The sequence below is a fragment of the Chrysochloris asiatica genome, unplaced genomic scaffold (assembly GCF_000296735.1).
Source record: "Chrysochloris asiatica unplaced genomic scaffold, ChrAsi1.0 scaffold00007, whole genome shotgun sequence".
Taxonomy (NCBI): domain Eukaryota; kingdom Metazoa; phylum Chordata; class Mammalia; order Afrosoricida; family Chrysochloridae; genus Chrysochloris; species Chrysochloris asiatica.
The window spans coordinates 10506554-10531113 of NW_006408525.1; the positions used below are offsets into that span (position 1 = coordinate 10506554).

General features: G+C 44.6%; 1 protein-coding gene across 1 annotated transcript in view; it reads left to right on the forward strand.

The window, feature by feature from the left end:
• The window catches only part of TEX14 (testis expressed 14), a 135434-nt gene that overhangs the window by 51777 nt on the left and 59097 nt on the right, over positions 1-24560 (forward strand). The window contains exons 2-9 of the mRNA XM_006833635.1: positions 11893-12007; positions 14904-15069; positions 15722-15858; positions 19868-19949; positions 20791-20921; positions 21798-21911; positions 22733-22856; positions 23375-23553. Coding sequence (XP_006833698.1) covers positions 11893-12007; positions 14904-15069; positions 15722-15858; positions 19868-19949; positions 20791-20921; positions 21798-21911; positions 22733-22856; positions 23375-23553 — 1048 coding nt within the window. The remainder of the gene's footprint in view (positions 1-11892; positions 12008-14903; positions 15070-15721; positions 15859-19867; positions 19950-20790; positions 20922-21797; positions 21912-22732; positions 22857-23374; positions 23554-24560) is intronic.

Sequence of the window (24560 nt, forward strand, 5' to 3'; positions counted from 1 at the left end):
GGCTATACAGGAAAGAAGTGACTGGTTTACAAGTTTTCACAAGCTTTCAAGAGGGAGCCTAGTTCCTGATGGGGCAGGGGTAGGTAGAACCTCCATTGAATGATTTCCAGTCTGTTGGGACTGGACTGGCGAAAGGATATGGGGATAAGACTCTTGTGGTACAATAGTGAATAACTGCCATCAGGACTGACTATGAGGGTTGGAAATATAGAGGTAGATGTTTTTTGACGAAATGAGGGGAGTGATTGATTTTGCAGCCCAAGAACAGAGGTCCCTAGGACCATCAAGTGAGAAGAGCAGAGAGCATGACCCTACCCAGAGAGACACTGACGCCAAGGATGGAGACAGAGATGATGACGTGGACAGATGAGTAGATGGGGACACTGGACTCAGGGAGGGAGAGGGGCTGTGTGCTGACAGTCGGGGGTCAGGCCTGTGGGGTGTACCCTTTGGTTATATTAGATGATGCATGGAGGCGACTGTAATCATTGCAATGAAACGAAACAGGATAGGATGAATGTAAAACCGATGTTCTCCCATAATTCACAGTAAGAACTTAAAAAAAAAAAAAGCATAGCAATCAGGATGATCCTTTTGTTTAAAACTCACAAAAGTAGAAAGCTATTTAAGTATTTAATTGTCATCTCAATGTGGTTTAAAGGTGGTTCTGATTTATAGTAACACTGTATAGGGTTTCCGAGGAGTGACTGGTGGGTTTGAACTGCCAACTCGTCAGTTAGCAGTCCAGTGCTTATCTTACAGTGTCACACAAGGATTCCAATGTCTCAATCTTGTTTAAGTGCCATCAAGTCGTTTACGACTCCTAATGAACTGCTCGCTTTAGGGTTTCCGAGCAGTAGCTGGTGGGTTTGAACCACTAACCTTGTGGTTTGAACCTTGAACCAGCCTTGTGGTTTGAAGTCCAGTACTTATTCTATAGTGCCACACCAGGAGTCCAATGTTGTTGTTTTTAAGTGCCGTTGAGTCAGTTCTGACTCATTGTGACCCAGTATAGGGTTTGCAGCTGATGGGTTTGAACTGCTGACCTTGTGGTTCACAGTCCAGTGCTGATCCTACAGCACCAAACCAAGAGTGCAATTTGTTGTTAGGTGCTGTCCAGTTGGTTTTGACATAGTGACCCTGTATAGGATTTCCAAGGAGTGGCTGGTGAATTTGAACCGCCAATCATGTAGTTTAAACCGACCTTGCGTTCTAGTGCTTTACCCCACATCACCACAACAGGACTCAGAGGTCCAATAGTGTTGTTAAGTGCTGTGAGTTGGTTATGATTCATAGCGACCCTTTATAGGGTTTCCTTGGAGCAGATATGGTAAGCTTGAACCACTGCCCTTAGGGTTCAAACTGACCTTACAGTTCAGCGCATTAACCCGCAGCACCACACCAGAACTCCCAGTCCAGTGTTGTTAAGTTCCATCAAGTTGGTTCTGACCCATAGTGGTCCTGTGTAGTAGGGTTTCTGAGGAGTGACTGGTGAGCTTGAACTGCCAACTTTGCAGTTCAAACCGACTTTGCAGTCCAGCACATTAACCCGCAACACCACACCAGGAGTCCAATAGAGGAGTAGAATTCTTCTGATTATCACCAGGTCCACTAAGTAACTGATGGGTGGACTGATTTGTGCACATAATCATGATGCATATATGTTAAGGGAATCTTTTGATTGTTCAAATGGAAGAAATCATGAAAACAATAGGGAATGGTTTGCACCTAATCTCACACTGCAAACGTGTTAATTCTGTTTTATATACAAATGTGGATAGTTTCATTATAAACACAGTTTTATATCTAATATAAAGGTTATAAATAGTTGTGTTTTTTTTTCACAAAGACACTAGAGCATTGCTTTTGGCCCTCTAGCAGAAATCAGCATTGGAAAAATAATTTAAAAGTCACCTATGTGCTATTGTAAGGAGCTCTGGTAGCATCTTGATTACAAACAAGCTGAGTTCACCATAAAAACTGTTGTGTATCCAAAACACTGGTTTGCCTTTCAGTATAAACACAAGTTTATATATAACTTTTATATTAGATATATAATGTTTATAATGAAACTATTCAAATTTGTATATAAAGCAGAATTAACACAGTTTGCAGTGTGAATTAGGTACAAACTTATTCCCTATTATTTTGATGATTCCTTCCATTTCACCTACATTAATACTATGTCTTTGCAGCTTTAGATTGTCTGATGTTTTCTTACAAGAAAAATTGTTAGCCATAAACCCATTGCTTATAATGTATCTCTTTATGTATGTACATACATATTATATATGTATGTATGTATACACACATGTAGCATAAAGTACAAAGCTAGTTATTTGGATTTCCTGTACAATGATTTTGCTTTTTTGGTAAGTTCAATGTATAAATTTTAAAGGCAATATAGAGAGATTGATGTGTTTAGAATATGAATAATATCTATGGATCAGCATGTACCAGTATGTTATTAAACATGTATTGACTTGATAGATAAGTGATGTCTAATCATGGCTGAGGACCGGTGTGTTGTTGTGGGTTAATGCACCAGACTGCAAAGCCATTTGAACTGCAAAGTCAGTGGTTCAAGCTTACCAGCTGCTCTTTGGAAACCCTATACAAGGTTGCTATGGGTTGGAATCAACTCTACGGCATGGCTAGCAATGTAATTTATTCAGACTGTCAAGCAGTGTACACTAATCTGTGCCTTTGTGTCCTCTTTAATGTCTAAAACTGTGCCTTGAAATTTCATCTTGCTTAAATAAAATATACTTCACATTGTTTATGCTATTTAAAAACATAATAAAATAGAATCAAGCTTGCCTTAAAGCATCTTATACACATCCCACATCCCCTGTCCTGTCTTTGCTTTAACCACTGTTAAAATGTTAATAATCACCTTATTCCACTTGAAACCTGGTCTGTTTGTGTAACTTCTGATAAGATGTAGTCATGAAGACAAACAAGCACTAGGAGAGTTAAGCTCGTACTCCCTTTTAATATGTTTATTGGGACACTGTGATGCCCTTGTGACTGAGTGTGAATGTTATAATGATAAGACTATAGCCCACTTACATGTTATATTAATTGTTGTAGTTAAGTATCTTCTAGTTGGTACCTGACTCATAGCTAACCTGTGTAGGGTTTCCGAGGAGCGACTGGTGGGCACTGTTAGGGTCCAGTAACTTGACTTCTGCAGGTCTAGCAAGACCCACTAAGGTTGACACAAACAGCACACACAGACAAAAAGCAGCAAGTAGCATGCAAGGTTAATCAAGCTATGAATAGTACGCTTCTCAGAAGAGAAGTGGGAGTCTTTCTTGCTGGGGAGAGAGAGCACAGACCTTCTGTTCTTTCTTCTCCTTTATAGGGTTTATGGCTCATTCCCCTCAAGTTTAATTCTGCTTGGTGGCACATATCTTCATCTGCACCATTTTTTGGTGGTCTAGCACTTCTCTGTTTCTTGGAAGGTATGCTGGGCTCGGTTGCCTGGAATTGTTGCTCCAAGTACCAGGTGTTGGGGTGCAATTAGACTGGCCTGTTAGGTTCCTACTCTGTCCCTAACAGGTTTGAATCACCAACCTTGCAGTTAGCTGTCCAGTGCTTATCCTACAGTGCTACACTAGGACTTAGGATTGTTAAAACTGGAATTATTAAGTGCCATCAAGTCATTTCCGACCCATAGCGACCTTTTATAGGGTTTCCAAGGAGCAGGTGAGATGGTGAGCTTGAACAGCTGACCTTGTGGTTCAAACTGACTTTGCATCCAGTGCATTAACCCACAGCGCCACACCAGAACTCCAAAACTAGAGTAAATATTACTTAATAACAACGTCTAATAAATACTAAATAAACCTCTCTGCTGTGGGTGTTGTCAGTTGATTTAATAAGTTCTTTATCTGGAGTGATTAGATTCAATAACTTAAGGACATCAAACCCAAGCTTTTGGGTTAACAGTCTGCCCACCGTCATAAGGGGTATAACTCATTACCACGTGGCCCTGGTACCCTGATTTACATTAAGGGCACACCAAGGCAGAGGGTGAGACTGCGCCTCAGTGGGCTGGCTAGGGGAGTCATAGTAATCCACTTTCAAACACACTCTGCCTGAGGGCAATGCTTTTTACATTGCTGGTTAATGATCAGAAAGAACTCAAAGGAAGCTGGATTTATGTGACTTCAATGGATTTATGGACATATTGTCAGGAGGGCCCAGTCACTGGAGAAGGATGTCATGTTTGGTAAGGTGGAGGGTCAGAGAAAAAGAGGAGGAAGACCCCCAACGAAATGGATTGGCCAAGTGGCAGCATCAGTGGACTCAAGCGTGGCAACAGTAGTGAGGTTGGTCCAGGATCGAGCAGTGTTTAGTTCTGCTGTGCATAACGTCGCTAAGAATTGATGGCACCTAACAAAAACAACAATGGATTTAGGGCCCTTATGGTAGAAGCCGAGTATGGTGAGTAAAGTATGAGGAAGTGAAACGTGGCCAGTGTGGTTGGAGAGAGTGGTGCAAAATGAAACCGGAGTGGTGGTTGAGGGCTAGCCATATAAGTCCCTGTAAGCTGTGCACATGCATATGCATGCGAGAGTTGGACACTGAATAAGAAAGACTAGAACGGATGCTTTTGAATTATGGTGTTGGAGGATATTGAAAGTGCCATGGGCTGCCAAAAGAACCAATAGATAGATCTGTGTTGGAAAAAGTGCAGCCAGAGTGCTCCTTGGAGGCCATATTGGCTAAACTTCGTCTCTCATACTTCGGACATATTGTCAGGAGGGACCAGTCGCTGGAGAAGGATATCATGTTTGGTAAGGTGGAGGGTCAGTGGAAAAAGAAGACCCCGAGTTAGATGGATTGGCCAAGTGGCAGCATCAATGGCTCAAGAGTGGCAACAATGGTGAGGTTGGCCCATGATCAGGCAGTGTTTCCTTCTGTTGTGTGCACAGGGTCGCTATAAGTCGGTACCGACTCGATGGTACTTAACAAGCTGTGTAGAGAAATTGTGCTTTAGGCCAAGAGCTGGAAAGTTACTGAAGCTTTAAGCAGAAAACACATTTGTTCATCTACAAAAAAATTTAAATATGGAGGCTAAGCCTTTTAAGGAGCTCTGGTAGCATAGTGGTTACGAATCGGGCTGTGAACCGCAAGGTCAGCAGTTCGAAACTACCAGCTGTTCCGCGGGAGAAAGATGAGGTGTTCTGCTCCCGTAAAGATTTACAGCCTTGGAAACCCTGTACAGGGTCGCTATGAGTCGGAATCGACTCCAGGGCACATCACTACCACCACCAAGCCCTTTAGTGTGGTGCTATAGAATAAATCATGGAGCTCTGGTAGTGTAGTGGTTACGAATCAGGCTGCGAACCGCAAGGTCAGCAATTCAAAACTACCAGCTGCTCCGCGGGAGAAAGATGAGGCAATCTGCTCCCGTAAAGATTTACAGCCTCGGAAACCCTGTTCAGGGTCGCTATTGGTCGAAACCGACTCGACGGCACTTACCAACAACAACATAGGATAAATCACTGGACCTGGACCGCATGGTCGGTTTGAACTATAATGTTGGCGGTTCAAACTCACCAGCAGCTCCTTGGAAACCCTAAACAGGGTGGCTATGAGTCGGAATCGACTCGATGACAGATATCAATGTCTGTCGCTTTCAGCATCGACACTTTGCTTTTTCTAAGGGAAGACGTCTCATTCTCAACCAGGGCAGCAAACTTAAAAAGCATGATTACGACGGTTGCTGACGCTCCGGCGCGCTGTGCGATCGTCAGCACTTACGTAACCGAACGTGACGTGAATGCGTGCGGATTGGTGTTAGTAAGTGGCGTGTGATTGGCTGTTTGGCAGCTGTATGTTAATTAACAGTTTGGAATGCTCTTGGAAACTCAAGAGTATGTAAAATTCGTTTTTGAAGTTTTAGTCTTAAAAGAAGCACCTTAGATAACTAACGATTATACATTTGAAGGGAATAACGTAATTTAAAAAAAGAAAAAAATACCTCACCATCAGCTGAATATATGTAGCGCCCGCCTACTTCAGAGAGAAACTCGAATTGTTGTTAAGACTATACTTTCAGGGATCATTTCTATAGTTCGTTACTAGAGAAACTTCTCTGATCGTGTAGAGCACCGAAAACCACGAGGAAGAGGCACAGCGTTTTCTCCTGAGCGTGAAGCTGGCTCTCGGTGTTGCTTTTTTGCGACTGCCGCTTGCCATTGATGATCGTTCTTCTCTCCTGTTCAGGGGAGTGAGAGGGAGGAAACGCAGTCTGAGTGGCTTTCTTTTAACGCTTGTACTTAATAAGATTAGATGAGTCTTCAGGTTTGGTGGGGTTTGTATTTGTGTTATGATCACAGAAAGCAAGCCATTTGAAGTATACTTGGAGGGAAAAATAAGGTTCTCATTATCTGTGAAGCTTTAGTAAAGATGTTGGAAACGCTGTATAAGGGCCATCTGCATGAGAGAGTTGTGTTCCTGGGCTGGGCCATAACTCAATTTTTAATCTGTGGTGGTTTGTGAGTTGTAGTTATTAAAGCTATAGGTATTTTAAACACTAACGAGGTAGACAGGTTTCAAGTGCGCTTTTAGGGTGTTTAGTCGCTGGAAACTTTATGAATGTCAGATATAGTGCTGCGAATTGAGCCCCTCAGATTAGAAGGCACTCAAAATGCAAATGGAGAAGAGTTACCTCTACAGGGTTGTTGTCAAGTGCCGTCCAGTCGATTCCGACCCATAGCGACCCTGTATAGGGTGTTCAAGGAGCAGCTGGTGAGCTTGAGCCTCAGACCTTGCAGTTCAAACGGCTTTGCAGTCTGGCGCATTAACCCACAGCACCACACCAGGACTCCAGAGTCTAGGAAATTAAGAAAATGGAAACATCCTATTTTAGGCATTAGTGAGTTGAAATGGATTGGTATTGGCCATTTTGAATCTGACAACCACATGGTTAACTATGCTGGGAATGACAAATTGAAGAATGATGTTACCAATAACCAAAGTGCTGAAAAGGACTTTAGGAAAACAATACCATTTAGAATAGCCACCAAAAAGGATGAACTATCTAGGAATAAATGTAACCAGAGAAACAAAAGACCTATACAAAGAAAACTACAGAACAAGAAACCAAGAGAGACCTATAAAAATGGAAGAATATACCATGCTCCTGGATAGAAAGACTTATATAACATTGTGAAAATGTCAATACTGCCCAAAGCAATTTACACATATAATGCAATCCCAATCCAGAATTCAACAACTTTCTTCAAAGAGATGGTAAAAAACAACTACAAACTTTGTATGGAAAGGAAAGAGACCAAGGATAAGCAAAGCGCTGCTTAAGAAGAAGAACCGGGTGGGAAGCCTCTCACTCCCTGATTTCAAAATTTATTACATGGCTACAGTGGTCAAAACAGCCTGGTACTGGTATAATGAAAGATACAGTGATCAATGGAACAGAATGATGAATCCAGAAATTAACCCACCCGCATACAACCAACTGATTTTTGACAAAGTACCTAAGAAAGCAAAAAGTCATTAAGAAGACAAAAAAGAAGGAAAAGATCAAAATGGATGTCAGAAGAGACTAAAACTTGCTCTCCAGCATAGAGATGCTACATGGAAGAAATGAGGAGGTACAAGAATGGAACAGGAAATTTCAAAGGTCAGCTCGAGAAGATAAAGCCAAATTTTACAAGAAAATGTGCAAAGATCTGGAGTCAAAACCAAAAAGGAAGAACACGCTTAGCATTTCTCAAGCTGGAGGAACTGAAGAAAAAAATTCAAGCCTCGACTTTTGTTATTGAAGGATTCTCTGGGCAAATTATTGAATGATGCAGAAAGCATCAAGAGAAGATGGAAGGAATACACAGAGTAACTGTATCAAAAGGAAATGTTTAATGCTCAGCCATTTCAAGAGGTAGCATATGATCAAGAGCCAATGATACTGAAGGAGGAAGTCTAAAGGTCATTGAAGAAATTGGCAAAGAACAAGGCACCAGGAATTGATGGAATAAAAATTAAAATCTTTCAGGAAAGTGAGGCGGGACAGGAGGCACTCACTTATCTCTGCCAAGAAATTTGGAAGGCAACTGGATGACTGGAAGAGATCCGTATTTGTGCCCATTCCAAAGAGAGGTGACCCAACAAAATGCGGAAATCATCGGACAATATATTTGATATCCCATGTGAGTAAAGTTTTACTAAAGGTAATTCAGAAATGGCTGCAAGCATACATTGACAGAGAACTTCCAGAGGTTCAAGCCAGATTCAGAAGAGGCCACGGAACGAGGGATGTCATTGCTGATGTCCAATAGATGTTGGCTGAAAGCAGAGAATGTCAGAAAGATGTTTACCTGTGCTTTGTTGAATATGAAAAGGCTTTCGATTGTGTGGATCATGACAAGCTCTGGACAACATTGCAAAGTACGAGTATTCCGGAACACTTTATTGTGCTCGTGAGGAATCTACATGGACAAAGAGGCAGTTATTCGGACAGAACATAGGAACACTGAATGGTTTAAGAAAGGTGTGCAACAGGGTTGTATTCTTTCACCATACTTATTCAGCCTGTATGCTGAGCAGATAATCTGAGAAGCTGGGTTATATGAAGAAAAACATGGCATTGGGTTGGAGAAAGACTCATTAACAACCTGCAATATGCAGATGATAACAACCTTGCTTGCAGGAAGTGAAGAGGACTTAAAACATTTACTGATGAAGATCAAAGAACACAGCCTTCAGTATAGATTGCATCTCATTGTAAAGAAAACAAAAATTCTCACCACTGGACCAATAAACAACATTCTTATCAACAAAAAAAAAGACTGAAGTTGTCAAGGACTTCATTCTTCTTGGATCAACTATCAACATTCTTGGAAGCAGCAGTCAAGAAATCAAAGGACATATTGTATAAGGCAAATCTGCAGCACAAGACCTTTTTAAAGTGTTAAGTGAGGAGCAGAGATGTTAGTTTAAGGACTAAGGTGTGCCTGACCCAAGCCAAGGTATTTTCAGTAACCTCAATTGCATGCAAAAGCTGGACAGTGAATAAGGAAGACCATAGAAGAATTGATGCTTTTGAGTTATGGTGTTGGAGGACAATATTGAAAGTGCCATGGGCTGCCAAAACTAACAAATCTGTGTTGGAAGAAGTGCAACCAGAGTGCTCCTTGGAGGCCAGGATGGCCAAACTTCGTCTTATACTTTGGGCATATTGTCAGGAAGAACCAGTCGCTTGAGAAGGGTACCATGTTTGGTAAGGTGGAGGGTCAGAGAAAAAGAGGTAGACCCTTAGCAAGATGGATTGGCAAAGTGGCAGCATCAATGGGCTCAAATGTGGCAACAATTATGAGGTTACCCAGGACCAGGCAGTGTTACATTCTATTGTGTGTAGGGTCCCGATGAGTCCGTACCTACTCAATGGCACCTAGCGGCAACAACAACATACACTTCTGAATGCAGTGTTTCTGTCTCTCTTATTCTTCCTCTAAAGGAATGCTGCTAGCTCCTTTAGAGGAAGGATAAGCACTGAAAACTACCAGCCTTTCCGTGGGAAAAGGATAAGACTCACAGCCTCAGAAACTCTGTATAGGCTCTCTATGAATCCGAAGCATCTGGACGGCACTTAACAACAACCTTCTCTGAAGAATTCTGCACTCTTCCATTCATGTTATGTCTAAATGGCAATTTAGGTATCGTCAGGGGACTCAAGTCATGTTCCTTTAAATGTACTTTGAGATCAGGGTTAGAGGGTGAATGTGGGGATAAGTTTTCAAAATTTTCATAGGATAGCCCTTCCTACTTACTCTCAAATAATGAGCAGGTACTTTGTCATGATAGAAAAAAAAAACATTCCTTGGTGCAACTTTCCTGGCCTTTTTCTCACCATTGCAATGTTTACTTTTCTTAAAATCCTTCTTAATAAGCCCTCATGATCATCCTCTGTCTTTCAGGAAAATTTACCAAGATCACCCCTTTGGAATCACCCCAGTAGTCACCATTACATTTTGCCTTGAATTTCACCACCTCAGCACATCCTCTCAGAAGCCAGTGCTTTGATTGCACCTTGCTTTTTGGGTGATATTGTTATATCCAAAACTCATCTCTGGTTACGAATTCATTTAATAAAAGCTTCAGTCTTGCTTAAGAGACATGGAAAGATCAGCTCTTTGAGCTAGCTGATCTTTGTGCAGCCTTTTTGGTACCCATTAAGCCAAAAGCTTGTTACCAAGATGTTTGCTTTAAATTGAAAATGTTGAACCATGTTAGAGCCTGTCTTTAGTACTTTTGCATCCATGGTAATTCTACAATCTTCCACCAGTTTCTGAAATTCAGTATCCTCATTCGTCCAGGTTGACAGTCTTTCTTCCCTCTTTTAACTCATCTTTGAGGTCTTTCCAACCTTTCCTTAAAATGCTTGATCTATCTAAGAATTTGTTTTGTGTGAAGCAACATTCCCATAAGATTGTTGCAAAGCTGCAATGATTTGGGAAGCTGCCCACTTGAGGTTTGTTAAAAATTTGGTATTATCCCTACCTCAAAATAGTTTTTACAACAAAAACGAAAAATACTTTTTTTTTAAGGCATCCTAATAAGACTTCACAGCACATAACCACCACCACCAGTGAGAGTAAGAGTCCTAGTGTGGTGCTGTGGGTTAATGCACTGGACTACAAGGTCGATTTGAACCTCAAGGTGGGTGCTTCAAACTCACCAGCTGCTCCTCAGCAACCCTATAAGGGTCGCAACTGACTCTGACTCGATGGCACTTAACAATAACCATGAGATTAGGAGTCTTGTTACTGTGGGAGAAAGCACTGGACTGCAAGGTTGCTTTGAATTACAAGATCAGTGGTTCACACTCAACAGCTACTCCTTGGAAATCCTATGCAGGGAGTCGGAACCGACTCAATGACACTTAACAACAATAGCAAAGAGATTAGGAAGCGCAGTGACTCTGTAAAATTAGCACTAGACTACAGACTACAAGGTCAGCGAGTTTTGCCCAAAACATGCTCTGCAAGAGAAAGATCAGGCTTTCTGTTCCTGCAAAGAGTTACTGCCTCGGAAACACTATATTGTTGTTAAGTGATGTTAAGTCGGTTCTGACTCATAGTGATTCTGTATAGGGTTTCTGAGGAGTGGCTGGTGAATTTGAACTGCTGACCTTGCAATTCAAACGAACCTGGTGATCTAGGGTTTATCCTACAGCACCACACCAGGACTCCAGGAAATGAGGGTTCTTATAAATTGGACCTGACTGGATAGCATGCAGCAGTAGCAGCAGTAAGCTAAGACAGGTGTATTACTGACAGAACTTGTCTGCAGTTATCCACTGATCACAGAGACAAATATTTAAACATGTTTTATTTGCAATTAACCTGTACATGTGTGAACTGAAATCCTAGTAGCAATACTTTTTGACATATATGCGCTTCAGTTCATTACAAGATGGTCACAGGACAATGGCAGAACAAGTTTGTATGGTAACCTGCTATGAAAATTGCCTTCTCACTCATTCCTGTTTCTATGAGTCGTTTGTAAAGATTTGTTGATAATGCTGCTCATTAAGACCTTGAATGTATAAACTATCATATCATGCATTTCTTAGGCAGGAAGATCCTCTGGGAACAGGTACCTGCCAGACCTCAGATATCCTGCACCTGCCAGACATCAGAGAGAAAAAAAAGTATCTCCAAGTTATAGAGGGACTACTGTTAAAGAAGGCAGTTTTAAAATTCAACATGGATTCTAGATGTATGCAGACTTTAAAATGGAGTTAACTTTCTTCTTTCTGACTGCTCTATTTACACATGCCAAGTGCCCTTGATTTTAGACTTTGATACACATTTTAGGGAAATGCCTGATATTGCATTGACCCCTGGTATTTGCTTGCAGGAATTTATGTTGACGCAGTTAACTCCCTGGGCCAGACAGCGCTTTTCATTGCTTCCTTACTGGGTCTGACGAAATTAGTTGATGTTCTAGTGGATTATGGATCAGACCCAAATCAGTAAGTATAATAACACCAGTATCTATATGAGTGTTCCCTTAAGATGAATTGGCATATTAGGCAACAAATTTTGATAAAACATTTAAAGCAAAAAATCTTTGCTAATTGACATCAGTGAAATAGTCTGAATTTTGAAATATTTGTATGAAATGTTTGTCTTTACTTAGAAACATAGCTCTAACTGCTAATAGAAGTTTTCTAAGCAGTTTTGTTGGTGCTATGATATTAGTGTAATTCGTTAGTCCTTGGCAGCATTGTTTGCATATTTCTATCCCTGCATTATAACTTCTAATCTGTATTCTATTTGCTTAAGCAGTTTAATCTGCCCCACAGTGAAGTTCTTCATCAAGTGGTATATTTGTCATCACTTCATCTAAAGGATGACTTTTTTTTTGAATTGTGAATTATGTGTTAGTTTACATGGGTGAACATTATCTTTACATTCATCTTATCATACTTTATTTCATTGCAATGATCACAATCCCCTGCATGCATCATCAAACACCCAAAGGGTACACCCCACACTCCTGCTTCCCCGCCCCCACTCGAGTCCAGAGTCCCCAGCCGCTCCTTCTGTCCACATCATTGCCTCTGCCTCCATCCCTAGGGTCACCACCTCTCTGAACAGGGTCGCACTTCACTTTTCTCCCTTGATGGTTCCAGGGATCTCCACTCCTGGACTGCAGAATTGGCCACTCCCCTCCTTTTGTTACCAAACATTTTACATTTACATTCCAACACTCACTGTCAAACCTGATAGCAATCATTCCCTATTGAACCACGGGAGTATAAAGGAGGACTTTTGATTAGGTCTTGTTTGTTGTTAAGTGCCATTGAGTTTGTCCCCACCCATAGTGACCCTATATAGGGTTTCTGAGATGCTGCTGGTGAGTTTGAACCACCAACCTTGTGGTCTAGGCCTTATCCCACAGCACCACACCAGGAGGACTCTTGTGGTTTTAAAGAATGAGTTTAGTAGTTGGCCCAGATTTGAATATGGAACACAAAGTAATGAATCAGCTACCTGGGAGTATCCTTCTCTTTGTGTACCACTTCTACTTTTCACGGGGGTCTTTCCAGGAACAAAAGGAGCACTAGTGGTACTATAAATAAGTAGTTCAACCCCACTAGTCACTCCACGGGAGAAGGATGAGGTTTTCTGCTCCCATAAAGAATGACAGCCTTGGAAACCCTATACAGGGTTGGTTGGCAGTGGGTGGGTGGTGGGATCCAGGTAGGTACAGACTTAAATACTTCCTTGACAAGTAGGGGAAGACAGGTATTTTCACAGTTCCAACTTAACAGACCCAAAACTGAGGTTTTGACAGCCTGTGTGATCCCAGCTGATTTTCACAGGAATAAGAATATCATAAAAGTCATAATATAACTTCCCATCTTAATGTGTTTACTTAAAACAAACAAAAAGAAAAAACAGCGTCTTATCAATGTTGGAAGAAAACTTTTTTATTATTAAATTTTAAAAATTGATACGGAACAGCCTATATAGGATATTTTATTCATGCTATTAAAAATAAAAGATTTACATACATGAGGGGGCTTCAATAACTTTGTGGAAGATGATGGAATCTCCCATGTATGTTTTGAAGTTCCCTTGTCTGTTGTTGTTGTTATGTGCCGTGGAGTTGGTTCCAACTCATGGCGACCCTGTACAGGGTTTCTGAGGCTGTAAATCTTTACGGGAGCAGAAAGCCTCATCTTTCTCCCTTCCACGGAACAGCTGGTAGTTTTAAACTGCTGACCTTGTGGTTTGCAGCCCGATTCGTAACCACTACGCTACCAGAGCCCTTGTCTACACAGACATAAATGTCTTTCTTTCCTCTATTTGTATTTCTCTTTCAATTAAAGAGAGAGAAAACTTCCCAGGTGAATCCAGTGTGCAATCAGATTTGGAAGCTGCAGGTCCCTATCACAGCTGCACTGTTTCTGGACGTGATACAGGTTATTCCTTCATGCTGCTGAGAACCTTCAGTAGTTTTGGTGATGAGTTTTAGATCCTTAATGAGAGCAGAGTTTTGTGGGTCTCTGGTGTGGTTCTGTGGGTTAAAGTGCTAGACTGCGATGTTATTTTGACCCTTAAGGTCAGCAGTTCAAGCTCACCAGTTGCTCCTGTGAAACCCTACACAGGGTCATTATGAGTCAGAACAGAGTCAAAGGCTCTAAGGACTCCTGGTGTGGCCCTATAGGATCAGCACTGGACTGTGAAGCATAATGTTGGCAGTTTGCTCCTTGGAAGCGCTGTACAGGGTCACTGTAAGTCGGAAACGACTCGATGGCACTTAAGAATAACAACCATAGGATTTGGTGGCGCTATAGGATAAGCACTGCAAGGTCAGCAGTTCAAACCCACCAGCCACGAAGTCATTAAGTGGAGAAAGACGAAGCTTTCTGCTCCTGTAAAGATTTACAGCCTTTGAAACCCAGTACAAGGTTGCTATGAGTCGGAATTCACTCACTGATGGTGGGTTTGGGCTTTCCCATAGGATTTGGGATACAGACACATTCTTACAGTAGAGAGAGGTCCCTGGTTAGGCTGTGCTGGACAAGCTGACTCAGGACATTGCAGACATGAGCAGACCAGTTCAGTGCATCCAGTGTCAGGTCAGGGAAAGAACCTAGACATGAAGCCAGACTTGGCCCTGGGTATAGAGCTGTTTGGCGCTTATATTCCCTTATCCTTAAACTGGGAAATGATCCTTCCTTGAAGGACTGAGGGAAGAATGGAAAGGGGCAGAGATTGGAGCCTGACAAATGGTATTATAATAATCTTCATCACAGAAGGGTGCCTTCTGAGGACAGGGAACCCTGTGTTGTCCTTGAGTCCCCCATTAGTGGAAGAGGGGAACATTGCCCAGTGACACTCCTTGTTTCCCCACAGCCGCTGCTTTGATGGAAGCACCCCGGTCCATGCAGCAGCATTTTCAGGCAACCAGTGGATCCTCAGCAAACTCCTGGATGCGGGAGGTGACTTGAGACTGCACGATGAGAAGGGCCGAAGCCCTCAGACCTGGGCCCTGACGGCGGGGAAGGAGCGCAGCTCCCCGGTAAGGGCGCCAACCTGCAGCCACAACCTGGGGAGACTGGGTTGGGACACAGCACATGGCTCCTGGTGGTCTTAGTATTGGACACACAGTTCTGGAATGGAAGCAGGTTAATCAGCTGTAAAGTGTCAGGCACGTCTAGTGAGCAGCATGGAGAAAGAACAATTACAATTTGATCCCTAACTAGCATTTACCATTCATCATCAATGCTTTTTATGCATTAACTCTCACAGCACCCTTCCTCTGGTAGGTTTCACAGATGAAAGCCAGAGGCAATAAATAACTGGCTTGAAGCTGCTTAGCAGCCCTGGTGAGGTGGTGTCGTGTAAATCACCTAGGGCGGTACAGTTGGTGGAGGAGGGCGGTCTCCTTTCCTTTCCTCCCTCAGACCCTCCTGCTCATTAAAGTCACTCCACCTTTCTCATCTACTAAGGGATGGACTTAGAGGAAATCCTCTTCCCCGCAATCATTCCAGACCTTAGAAAATCACTTGGATCCTCCGCTTACCAGCGATTTCCCTGTCTAGGTTCTCAGATCATTCACCTTCACACCCAAGCCTCCTTCACTGCCACTGAAGACGGCGAGGGTGCCATTGAAGGCTGGGGTGTGAAGTGCCTGCCATGGCCGGCACAGAGCTCCCTGTGGTGTGTTGCAGATGGTGGAGTTCATGCAGCGCTGCGCCGCTCACATGCAGGCCGTGCTCCAGGGCTTCTCCTGTGAGCTTCTGAGAAAGATCGACTCCCCACAGCGGCTTGTCAGCAGTTTACCCCGGTTTGGGGGCCTCATGCCGGGGTGAGTGCTGCCTTGAATGGAGTGGTTTCTGTATCACCTACCCACCCTTGCTTGTGGGCTCCCTCTAGCACCTGGCCCTAGGAGAAGGTGGCTGCAGAGCACTTAAGCCATCTCTCCAGCATCCTCCAGGGTCTGGGTGGAGCCTGGTAGCTGGCTGACTTTTTGTGTGTGTGTGTGTGTGTGTGTGTGTGTGTGTGATTTCCCCCAAACCTCTAAACAAAAGGCAAAGAGCCATAGACTGAGGGCCAGCTCTGTATTCGAAACGAACCATGAACCTTGGGAAGAATGTGCCTTTCTTACTGTGGTTGTAAAGGACACAAATGTTCAATTGACTGTTTCCTGGGCTATTTTAAGCTGGCGTAAGAGAGTCCCTTCTAGCGCCCCCTCCCCCACCCACATCACAGCTGTAGGCTGGGCCTACTGACCCGGTGGTGGGTGGGTCCACTTATTTTAAACTCCTGGGAGGGTTGGGGAGACAGGCTTTATGGACGTGGGATCGGTAGGTGGGGAATTGTTTACACTTTTGTTTTCTCTATTTGATCTCTTTCTGTAATCCCCTTTTGGGCTGCCAGCCTTGTCCTTCCTTGCAGACTGAGTCCTGCTTTATCTCAGGTGACTGAGATGCTGCTGGCTGCTGGGGGAGAGGAGTTAATGATTGATTCCCTGTGGACCAGTTACTCCTAACTGCTGGCCTGGGGGTTGCTCCTGTTGTTCTGAGTTCTCCATGCAGCCCACAGAGCAACCTTTTAAAAATAGAAATCAGGTTGGGCAGCTCTCAGCCAAAATCTGGGAAGGGCTTTCCCCTCAACCATCAGGATGACTCCTGGAATCCTGCATCTGGTCTTGGAAGCCCACATGTGCCAATCCTGGCCACCTTTCCCACCTGGCCTCCTGCCCCTGGGTCCTGCTCACCCCATTCAGAGTTTATAATTATTTTTCACTTGTATGTGTTCTTGTAGGAACTCTGGTGGCGTAGTGTTGGGCTGCTAACTGTAGGCCAGCAATTCGAATCCACCAGCTGCTCTGTGGGAGAAGGATGAGCTTTTCTGCTCTACTAAAGACTTCCAGTCTTTACTATGAGCTATGAGTTGGAATCAGCTCAGTAGCACACAACTACCACCACCACCATACATTCTTGTTGTCTGTTTCCCAGTTAGAACTCCAAGAGGGCAGGGACTGTGTCTCAGTTCTTTACCACCAGCCCTCAGCTGCCTGGTGGCTGGTAGGATGGGACAGCCAGGAAGGAAAGCCCAAATCTAACTGCTGAGAAACTTCTAAATTAGATGTCATGTCTATTTTACAGCTAGACGAAGCAGGCAGAAATAGCCCTTGAAATAAGGATTAGCCTCTGAGACCCGTGAGTGGCGCTGTCAGATAGGATTCTTTACAGGATGTGTTACACAAGACCTGGCTGGGGAACAGAAACCAAAAGCATTGAATTCAGAGTGTACATGATCAAAAGGGTGTAGATAATTAGAGTCCTTTTTTCTTAAGGTTAGTTATGTATATTTTTACACAAAACAATGTGCATCATATAATTTTTGCAAACCACACAAACCCCTCATGAGTTACCTGTGCAAGCTGTGCGCATCATATGCGTGAGCGAGGTAAACACAGACTGAGGCATTAAGGTAAGAGAGCAAGAGATGTTGGTCTGAGCTGCAATTGCTGTCCAGGTCACAGCTAGCTCCTTAGCTCCACCCCATCGGCCACCCCACCACACACAGCAGCTAAGGAGCCCCAACCAGATAGGCTCCTCCTGTTCTGCTGCTTCTGCTGAGGGACCATCACCATCCCCAGCTTCGAGTCTGCTACCCTGGTCAGGAAACAGCCATTGTCTTCTGTCTGTATGAGATCTGAGCATGTAGGCATCATTTCTAGAGGATATGGAGGGTTTGGTGCAAGAAAGGTGCCTTTCTCTTAGGTTAGAGCCTGTCCATTCGGGGTGAACACAGAACCTAACCTCCACAGTAGGCAGTTTTGAGAGTGACAGGGACTCTTGTCAATGATAATGTTGGACACCAGTTATAAACTAGGACATGTGGTCCCCTTCAGTCCAAACTGTGAAGCCTTCACTTTAACAGTGTGGCGCTGACAGCCAGCCACCAGGAGACAGACCTTCAGTCTCAAGGAGACAAAATGTCCCAAAGCAGCAGCGAAGCATTCACATCTGGTTATGAACACAGGGAGCCTGGGCCTCGCAGGCCTGGACTAGGGTTCGCTGGCACATACTACCATTGGGGTTCTTCTGTTTGCCAAGGAAGGAACCGTGCTCTGGTAGCAGCAGACCGGTTGTTTTGTTTTTTTCCCTTCAGTCTCGACTGAAAGTCCTCACTCGTCAAGCACCAGCTGAGGGCTTCCTACATGCATGACACACTGTGTGAGGTGCAGGAGCCAAAGAAATACAAGGCATAGCACTTACTTCAAGGTCTCTTTCAGTTAGTGGAGTCCCAGAGTACAGGGGGCAGCTTGGGTGTGGTCTGTGGGCAGGACAGTGGCTGCTCTCTGTGACCCCAGGCCGCATTCTAAACATCTGTAAAATGAGAAAGTTGGATGAGATGAATGTTAATGATTATTTCCAACTCTGATTATTTGTACTGGTTATTTGTACTGTACTAGCTGCATTACAAATCCCTTCCAAGTCTAGCAGTTTCAGAGAACAGAAAACATTACATCTCACACACTTGTCTATAGGTCAGGGATCTGCGAGTGACTTGGCTGGATGGGTTAACTCAAGGTCTCTCAGGAGGTTGCAGTCACCTGAAGGCATGCCTGGGGTTGAAGGATCCAGTTCCCAGATGGCAGATTGGTGCTGGATGCTGGACCTCTCCACAGGGCTGCCTGAATGTCCTCATAACAAACATCCCATCCCGCAGCTGGCAGGAGATTGACTCATAGCGACCTTGTATAGAGTTTCCAAGGAGCAACTGGTGGGTTTGAACTGCTAACCTTGTGGTTCACAGTCCAGTGCTGATTCACAGCACCATACCAGAAGGAGAGATATTAGGGCAAAAAAATCCTCAAGGAGCCAGGCTAGAAGTCACACTGTCATGTTGGTAATAACTTACTGTGTTTATAGATCTCCCTTTTTCTATACAAGGACATGAATATGGAGAGTTGAGATTCACTGACTGTTACTCCATCTGTGTTGTTATTGCTATTACGTCACCTCCAACTCATGGCAACCCTGGGCAGTGGAACCAAATGTGGCCTGATTCTGCCCAGTCTCCACAATCAGTGTTGCAGCCACGGTGCCTTCCCATCTAGGGGACTCAGCTTCTAACAGTATATCCGACAGTGTTCTGTTATGATCCAGAAGATTTTCCATGGGCTCATTTTTCAGAAGTAGATTGCCAGACCATTCTTCCTAGTCTGGATGCTTTGCTGAAACCAGTCCCTCCATGAGTTACCTTGTTGGATTTGAAATACTGGTGCTTTAGCATCCAGCATCACAGCAACACAAAAGCTATCACAATATGACAAACTGACAGATGAGAGTGATGGATGCCATAGATATATGTTGTTAAGTGCTTTTGAGTTTGTTTCGACTCATAGCGACCCTGTATAGAGTTCCCAAGAAGTGGCTGATGAGTTTGAAAAGCTGACCTTTGCGGTCCAGTGCATATCCTACAAAGCCACACCAGGACGCTGTCATTTATATACAGTTCCGTGATAAAAAGCCAAGTAATGAAAACTAAACTAATTGTACATTCTGAAGCCTTGGTTCAGTATTGTTCCTTTGGATAGTGGTGGTGGTGTGTGTGCCTTCAAGTTAGTCCTAATGCACAGCAACCCTGGATAGAATTTCCGAGGCTGTCAATCTTTACAGGAGCAGAAAGCCTCATCTTTCTCCTGTGGAGCAGCTCGTGGATTCGAACTGCTGACCTTGTGGTTAGCAGCCCAACTACACTATACTCACTAGACTACCAGGGATCCTTTGGGTAGAAATGTTAAATTAATTCTTCCTTCCTTCCCTCCTTCTCCCCTCTAACCCCTAAAATATTTCTAGAAACCCTACTGGCTCTCCTAACAGACTGCTTAAAGCTGGAGTCATTGCTGCCCAAAATATCTACAGCTTTGGTTTTGGGAAGGTAAGAAGTTGTCTCTGAAGGCCAGTGTTGCAGGACCCAGTTGGATAATCAACCTGGCTCAGGCCCCACCCTCATCTTTGTCCAGCTCTTGCCTCCTTATTCTCTCCCAAGTGGAGTGTTTTTGTGTTTTTTTCCTTTTGCCTTTTTGGGGAAAAGTATCCCTAGTGTTTCTTTGTCCATACTGAAGAAAAAAAAAAAAAAAAAAAGTGAAAATTTAGGTGAAATCCCTTAAATAAGCTGGGCTCAATTTGGGGAGTTTAGAAAATGCTCTTTTCCAAGAGAGGCCAGAAGGCTTCACTCACCTCACCTCACCCCACCTCAGGTTTGTGAGTATTGTTGAAATACCTTTATGGAATCGAGTTTTAAAGCTGAAAATTATTTTGAGGACAAATGGTGACTTGTGGACCCTTGTTCATCCTGCTGCTGGCAGTGGGTGACATTCACTGACAATGTCAGCCCCCGCTCCTGAGTTGGTGGAGTAGAGGCAGCCGGGCACCAGGAAGGGGGCGTGTTGAGGGAATGCAGGCTTTGGTTGTAAACAGCCCCCTCAGTTCCAGCCCTGGCACCTCAGGCAGGCATCCATCCTCTTCTGTGAGCCTTAGTTTCCTCTTTAGTACAAGGGAAAAACTATTACAACCTTTACTTTATATTCTCTTTAAACTTGCAGGGCTTCTCAGAAGTTTAAAGAGAATTCAAACTAAAAGGTAATATCTAGTGCATAGGGGCATTCAGTAAGTTGGTAGATAGCAGCTCACATTATTTTTCAGTGGGCTGATAGAATTCTGGAGTTAGTTTGCTCTGCCTTTTCTCCCCATAATGTGAGGCTCTGTTTGGGTTTCAGTTTTACCTCACAGGTGGGAAGCACCTGGCCTATCTAGGATCTCTTCCTGTAATTGGAGAAAAGGAAGTGATCCAGGCTGATGACGAACCCACCTTCTCGTTCTTCAGTGGCCCCTACATGGTTATGACCAAGTAAGTGGAGCTGGCCAGATGAGGCCTCATTTGGTCACACACTCCCAGGGGCTGTTGTGATTTCCTTTCATGTGGAGGGTTTCTTCCCAAACACAAGGAAACAGTTACAAACATATTTAGATTGGGGTTTCTCAGACTTGGCACTACTGGCACATTCAGCTGGATAATTCTTTGGGGTGGGGACTGCCCTGTGCATTGTAGGATTTCCCCACTAGCACTCCCACAACCCCCAAAATGTCTGCCCACATTGCCAGGGGTTTTCTGGCCTCAGAATCCGTTCTGTCTGAGAACTACTTCTCTGAAAAATGACTCAGTAAAGTGTTTTAAACCTTCTGCTTTTTACAGAATGAGAGGCAGCTTAATGTCTAGACCAACGAAAGTATTGAGTCCCGGGTAGTACCCAAATAGACATCAGCTACCACCTCTCAGCTGCCAAACCCGGCAGAGGCAGCAGAAGCAACATCTGTCTGTGACAAAGCTCCTGAGGTGTTCTCATCCCTTGAGACCTGGTGCCCATGGGGCCATCCGAGAGGTCTTGGTCAAGTTCTCTCAGCTGCCAGGAACCTCGAGTCTTCTTTCCTACTTAGAGGAAACATCCTTCTAAAACTCTAAAACATTAGCCAAGAAAAGGCCTTTGCCAGACTCAGGCGGCCTTCTGTCCTCTGCATATACAGATCTGTCATTCTGGGCGGGCCCAGCCTAACCTGTCTTTCTAAAATTCAAACTCCATCAGGTCACTCCCTACTAAGTCCTGCAGCAGCTTCTTATCTCCTGCACCTAAGTTCCCCAGGAGTGCTTCAGTACCTGGGGGAGGGAGGGCTCAATGGTACAGAAACATCTGGATTCCATCTCTGGCCTCTTCTCCCCACCCTGTAGCCTGGTGTGGAATGGGAGCAGGGTCACAGTGAAGGAGCTGAATGTCCCAGCCCACCCGCACTGCAGCAGGCTGCGACTGGCTGACCTGCTGATTGCTGAGCAGGAGCACAGCAGGTGAGGAGGCCTGGGCCTGTGCCAGGGCTGCCTAGGTGTGGAGCACCCATCTGTCTCCATCAGCCTTCTGTTTCCTGACTGCTGGGAAATAAAGAGGAACTAAAGGATAGCCTGAGGAAAGGGGGTGGTGTTGGTGAGGGGCTCAATGCTGTCAGCTGATTGATTCCACTGGTCCAGGCACCAGACCTCTTCTGGCTCCTGTGTTACAGCCCCAGGGCTGCCCCGTGCTCTGCCCAGGGTCATGTAGGACAGTGTGTGCCTGCCCTGTTTGCTTAGAGCTAAGTTGTCCCTGATCTGGAGTCTCAGAGGTTAGGTCCTTTTGCTCTTGCTGTGTCAGCATCTCAATTCTTGGTTTTACACCAGTGCCACTAAAGCCTTCAAGTGGATATCAGCCTAAACAGGACCCAAGAAAGATGGCTGGAAGCATACAAACAGCGTGGGCTTTTATGTGAGACTGAATGGGGTGGGAGACATCTGGCAAGTTCCTGCTTCTTCCTGGACCTTGGCTTCCTTCTCTAAAATGAATACGATACATATCTTGCAGGTGGTTGTTAGGTTCTGAGATGATGTATGCAAAATACGTTGTTCTTGTTGTCTGATGACCCTCAGTCCTCAGGGTCTGATGAGGGAGAGGCCACAGATTCCATAACAGACAGCCCCTCACCCTCTCACTCATCCTCCCTCTGTTTTCTTTGAGAAACTGTGTGTGCAAGTGATACTTGTTTAGGATTTCTTCAAAGGGCCTAGAGAAGAAAGGACAGCATCCTTCTTCTCATCCTGTCCTGTGTCCCGTGCCCATCTGACGCTGCTTCTCTCTGCAGTAAGCTGCGGCACCCCCACCTACTGCAGCTGATGGCTGTGTGCCTGTCCCAGGACCTGGAGACCACCCGCCTTGTGTATGAGCGCATCACAGTAGGCACACTCTTCAGTGTCCTCCACGAACGGGTAAGTGGCTACTTTTAGGATTTTCCCCTAGTTGTGCTCTACTCCACCCCGGTCTCAACTCTAGGCTCTTGTTTATGTGTTCCTGGAAGATAAATCTCATCTTTAGTTGTATGGGGGCTCTATACCACACCATTTAAGGCTGATAGACACAGGATCAGATAGTGTGACTTTATTATGGCCAGTCCTATTTCTTTAACAGGTATCTAAGAATGCAACAAGACGCAGACAACACACACCTGTTTTCTAGCTAACAGTAATGGAACAGCCACTGGCTGTGCAGGTGTGTTGGTGGGTGGAGAGGCTTAGATCGACTTTCCCCACCAGTTTGAAGAAGGCTGACTGAAGCTCAGTTTTGGAACCTGGGATTTTGGGATCAGTGGCCCTTCAGCCCATCACTTAACCCCCTGAGCTGTAGCTTCGCCATTTAAAGTGGGGTTACAGATAACTGAGGATTGAATGGAATGACTGAAATGACAGCATCATCTATAGTGTCAGGGCCCCTGGCTGTCTCCTCTCAGCGCTCCCAGTTCCCGGTGCTGCACATGGAAGTGATTGTCCACCTGCTGCTGCAGATCTCCGATGCCCTGAGATACCTGCATACCCGAAGCTGTGTCCACCGTTCCCTCAGCTCCTACGCTGTTCACATCGTCTCCACTGGGGAAGCGCGGCTGACCAACCTGGAGTATATGGTGGAAAGGTGGGCAGAGCCTTTACTGACTGACTTGTAGGGGCTCCCCCGTCTTTCCTCAGGGTCTTGCAGAGTGGATTCCTGAGGTGTTTCCTGGCCGTTGGGAGTGGGAAACTGATGGGTTTGAACATTTTTGCTGTTTGTGACAAAACACCAAAGGCATTTCTGCAAGACTAGGGCGGAAACCAAGTTGTCTGTCAGTGACAGAGCACCATCTGTTGTTCAAATGGAGATACAGCAATTTCTTCTGCTTTTGTTCATCATTAGAAATGGGAATCCTGACTGTGAAGTGGAGCTTTGAAGATGGTCTAACCCAACCCTGTTGTTTTATAGATGAGGAAACTGTGGCCCAAAGAGGTGAAGAGAGTTGTGAAGTCAGCCAGCTGGTTGGTAGAGGCAGAGCTGGGGCTAGGACTAGGGCCAGGCAGTAGATGCTACTTGTTTGCTACAGGAACAGAATGGAGGTTGAAGGCACGTGGACCATCTAGGAGGGCTCAGAGGTGGGGTGGAGGGGCGTTAGTGGTGACCAGGGAACTGGAATGGAAGGGGAAGGTATAAGATGCACTAAGCATTTGGGATCAACAGACTGGTCAAGGAGGGGGCCCAAGAGTGCCAACGGAGGCCCATAGGGTGGTGAGAAGGTGATGTGAGTTCTCATTTGGGCCTGTTGACCTCAGAATAGAATGTTAGTCAGGAAGCAGTGGTAACCATAGCACTGTTGCCCTTTGAGAGTTGATTACAGGAGCAGGTTATCCAAGCATCCAAAATGGCTTTCAGTTCCACATCCCTAAAAAACAAGACGTCAGTGTGTTTAGGTGATATTTAACAGAGCAAATTAGGTTCACTTTGAACAGTTTTTATGCATATTGTCCTGTGCCATTGGTTGCAGTTTTAATAATGTGTCAGCTTTTTAATTACTTCCATTCTGTTTGTTTTGTTTCTGTTGATCTCACTTCCCTGCCTCTCCTTGTCTCCTTATCTTTGCTTTTGGTAATGGTGGACCTTTTGTCTCAGTT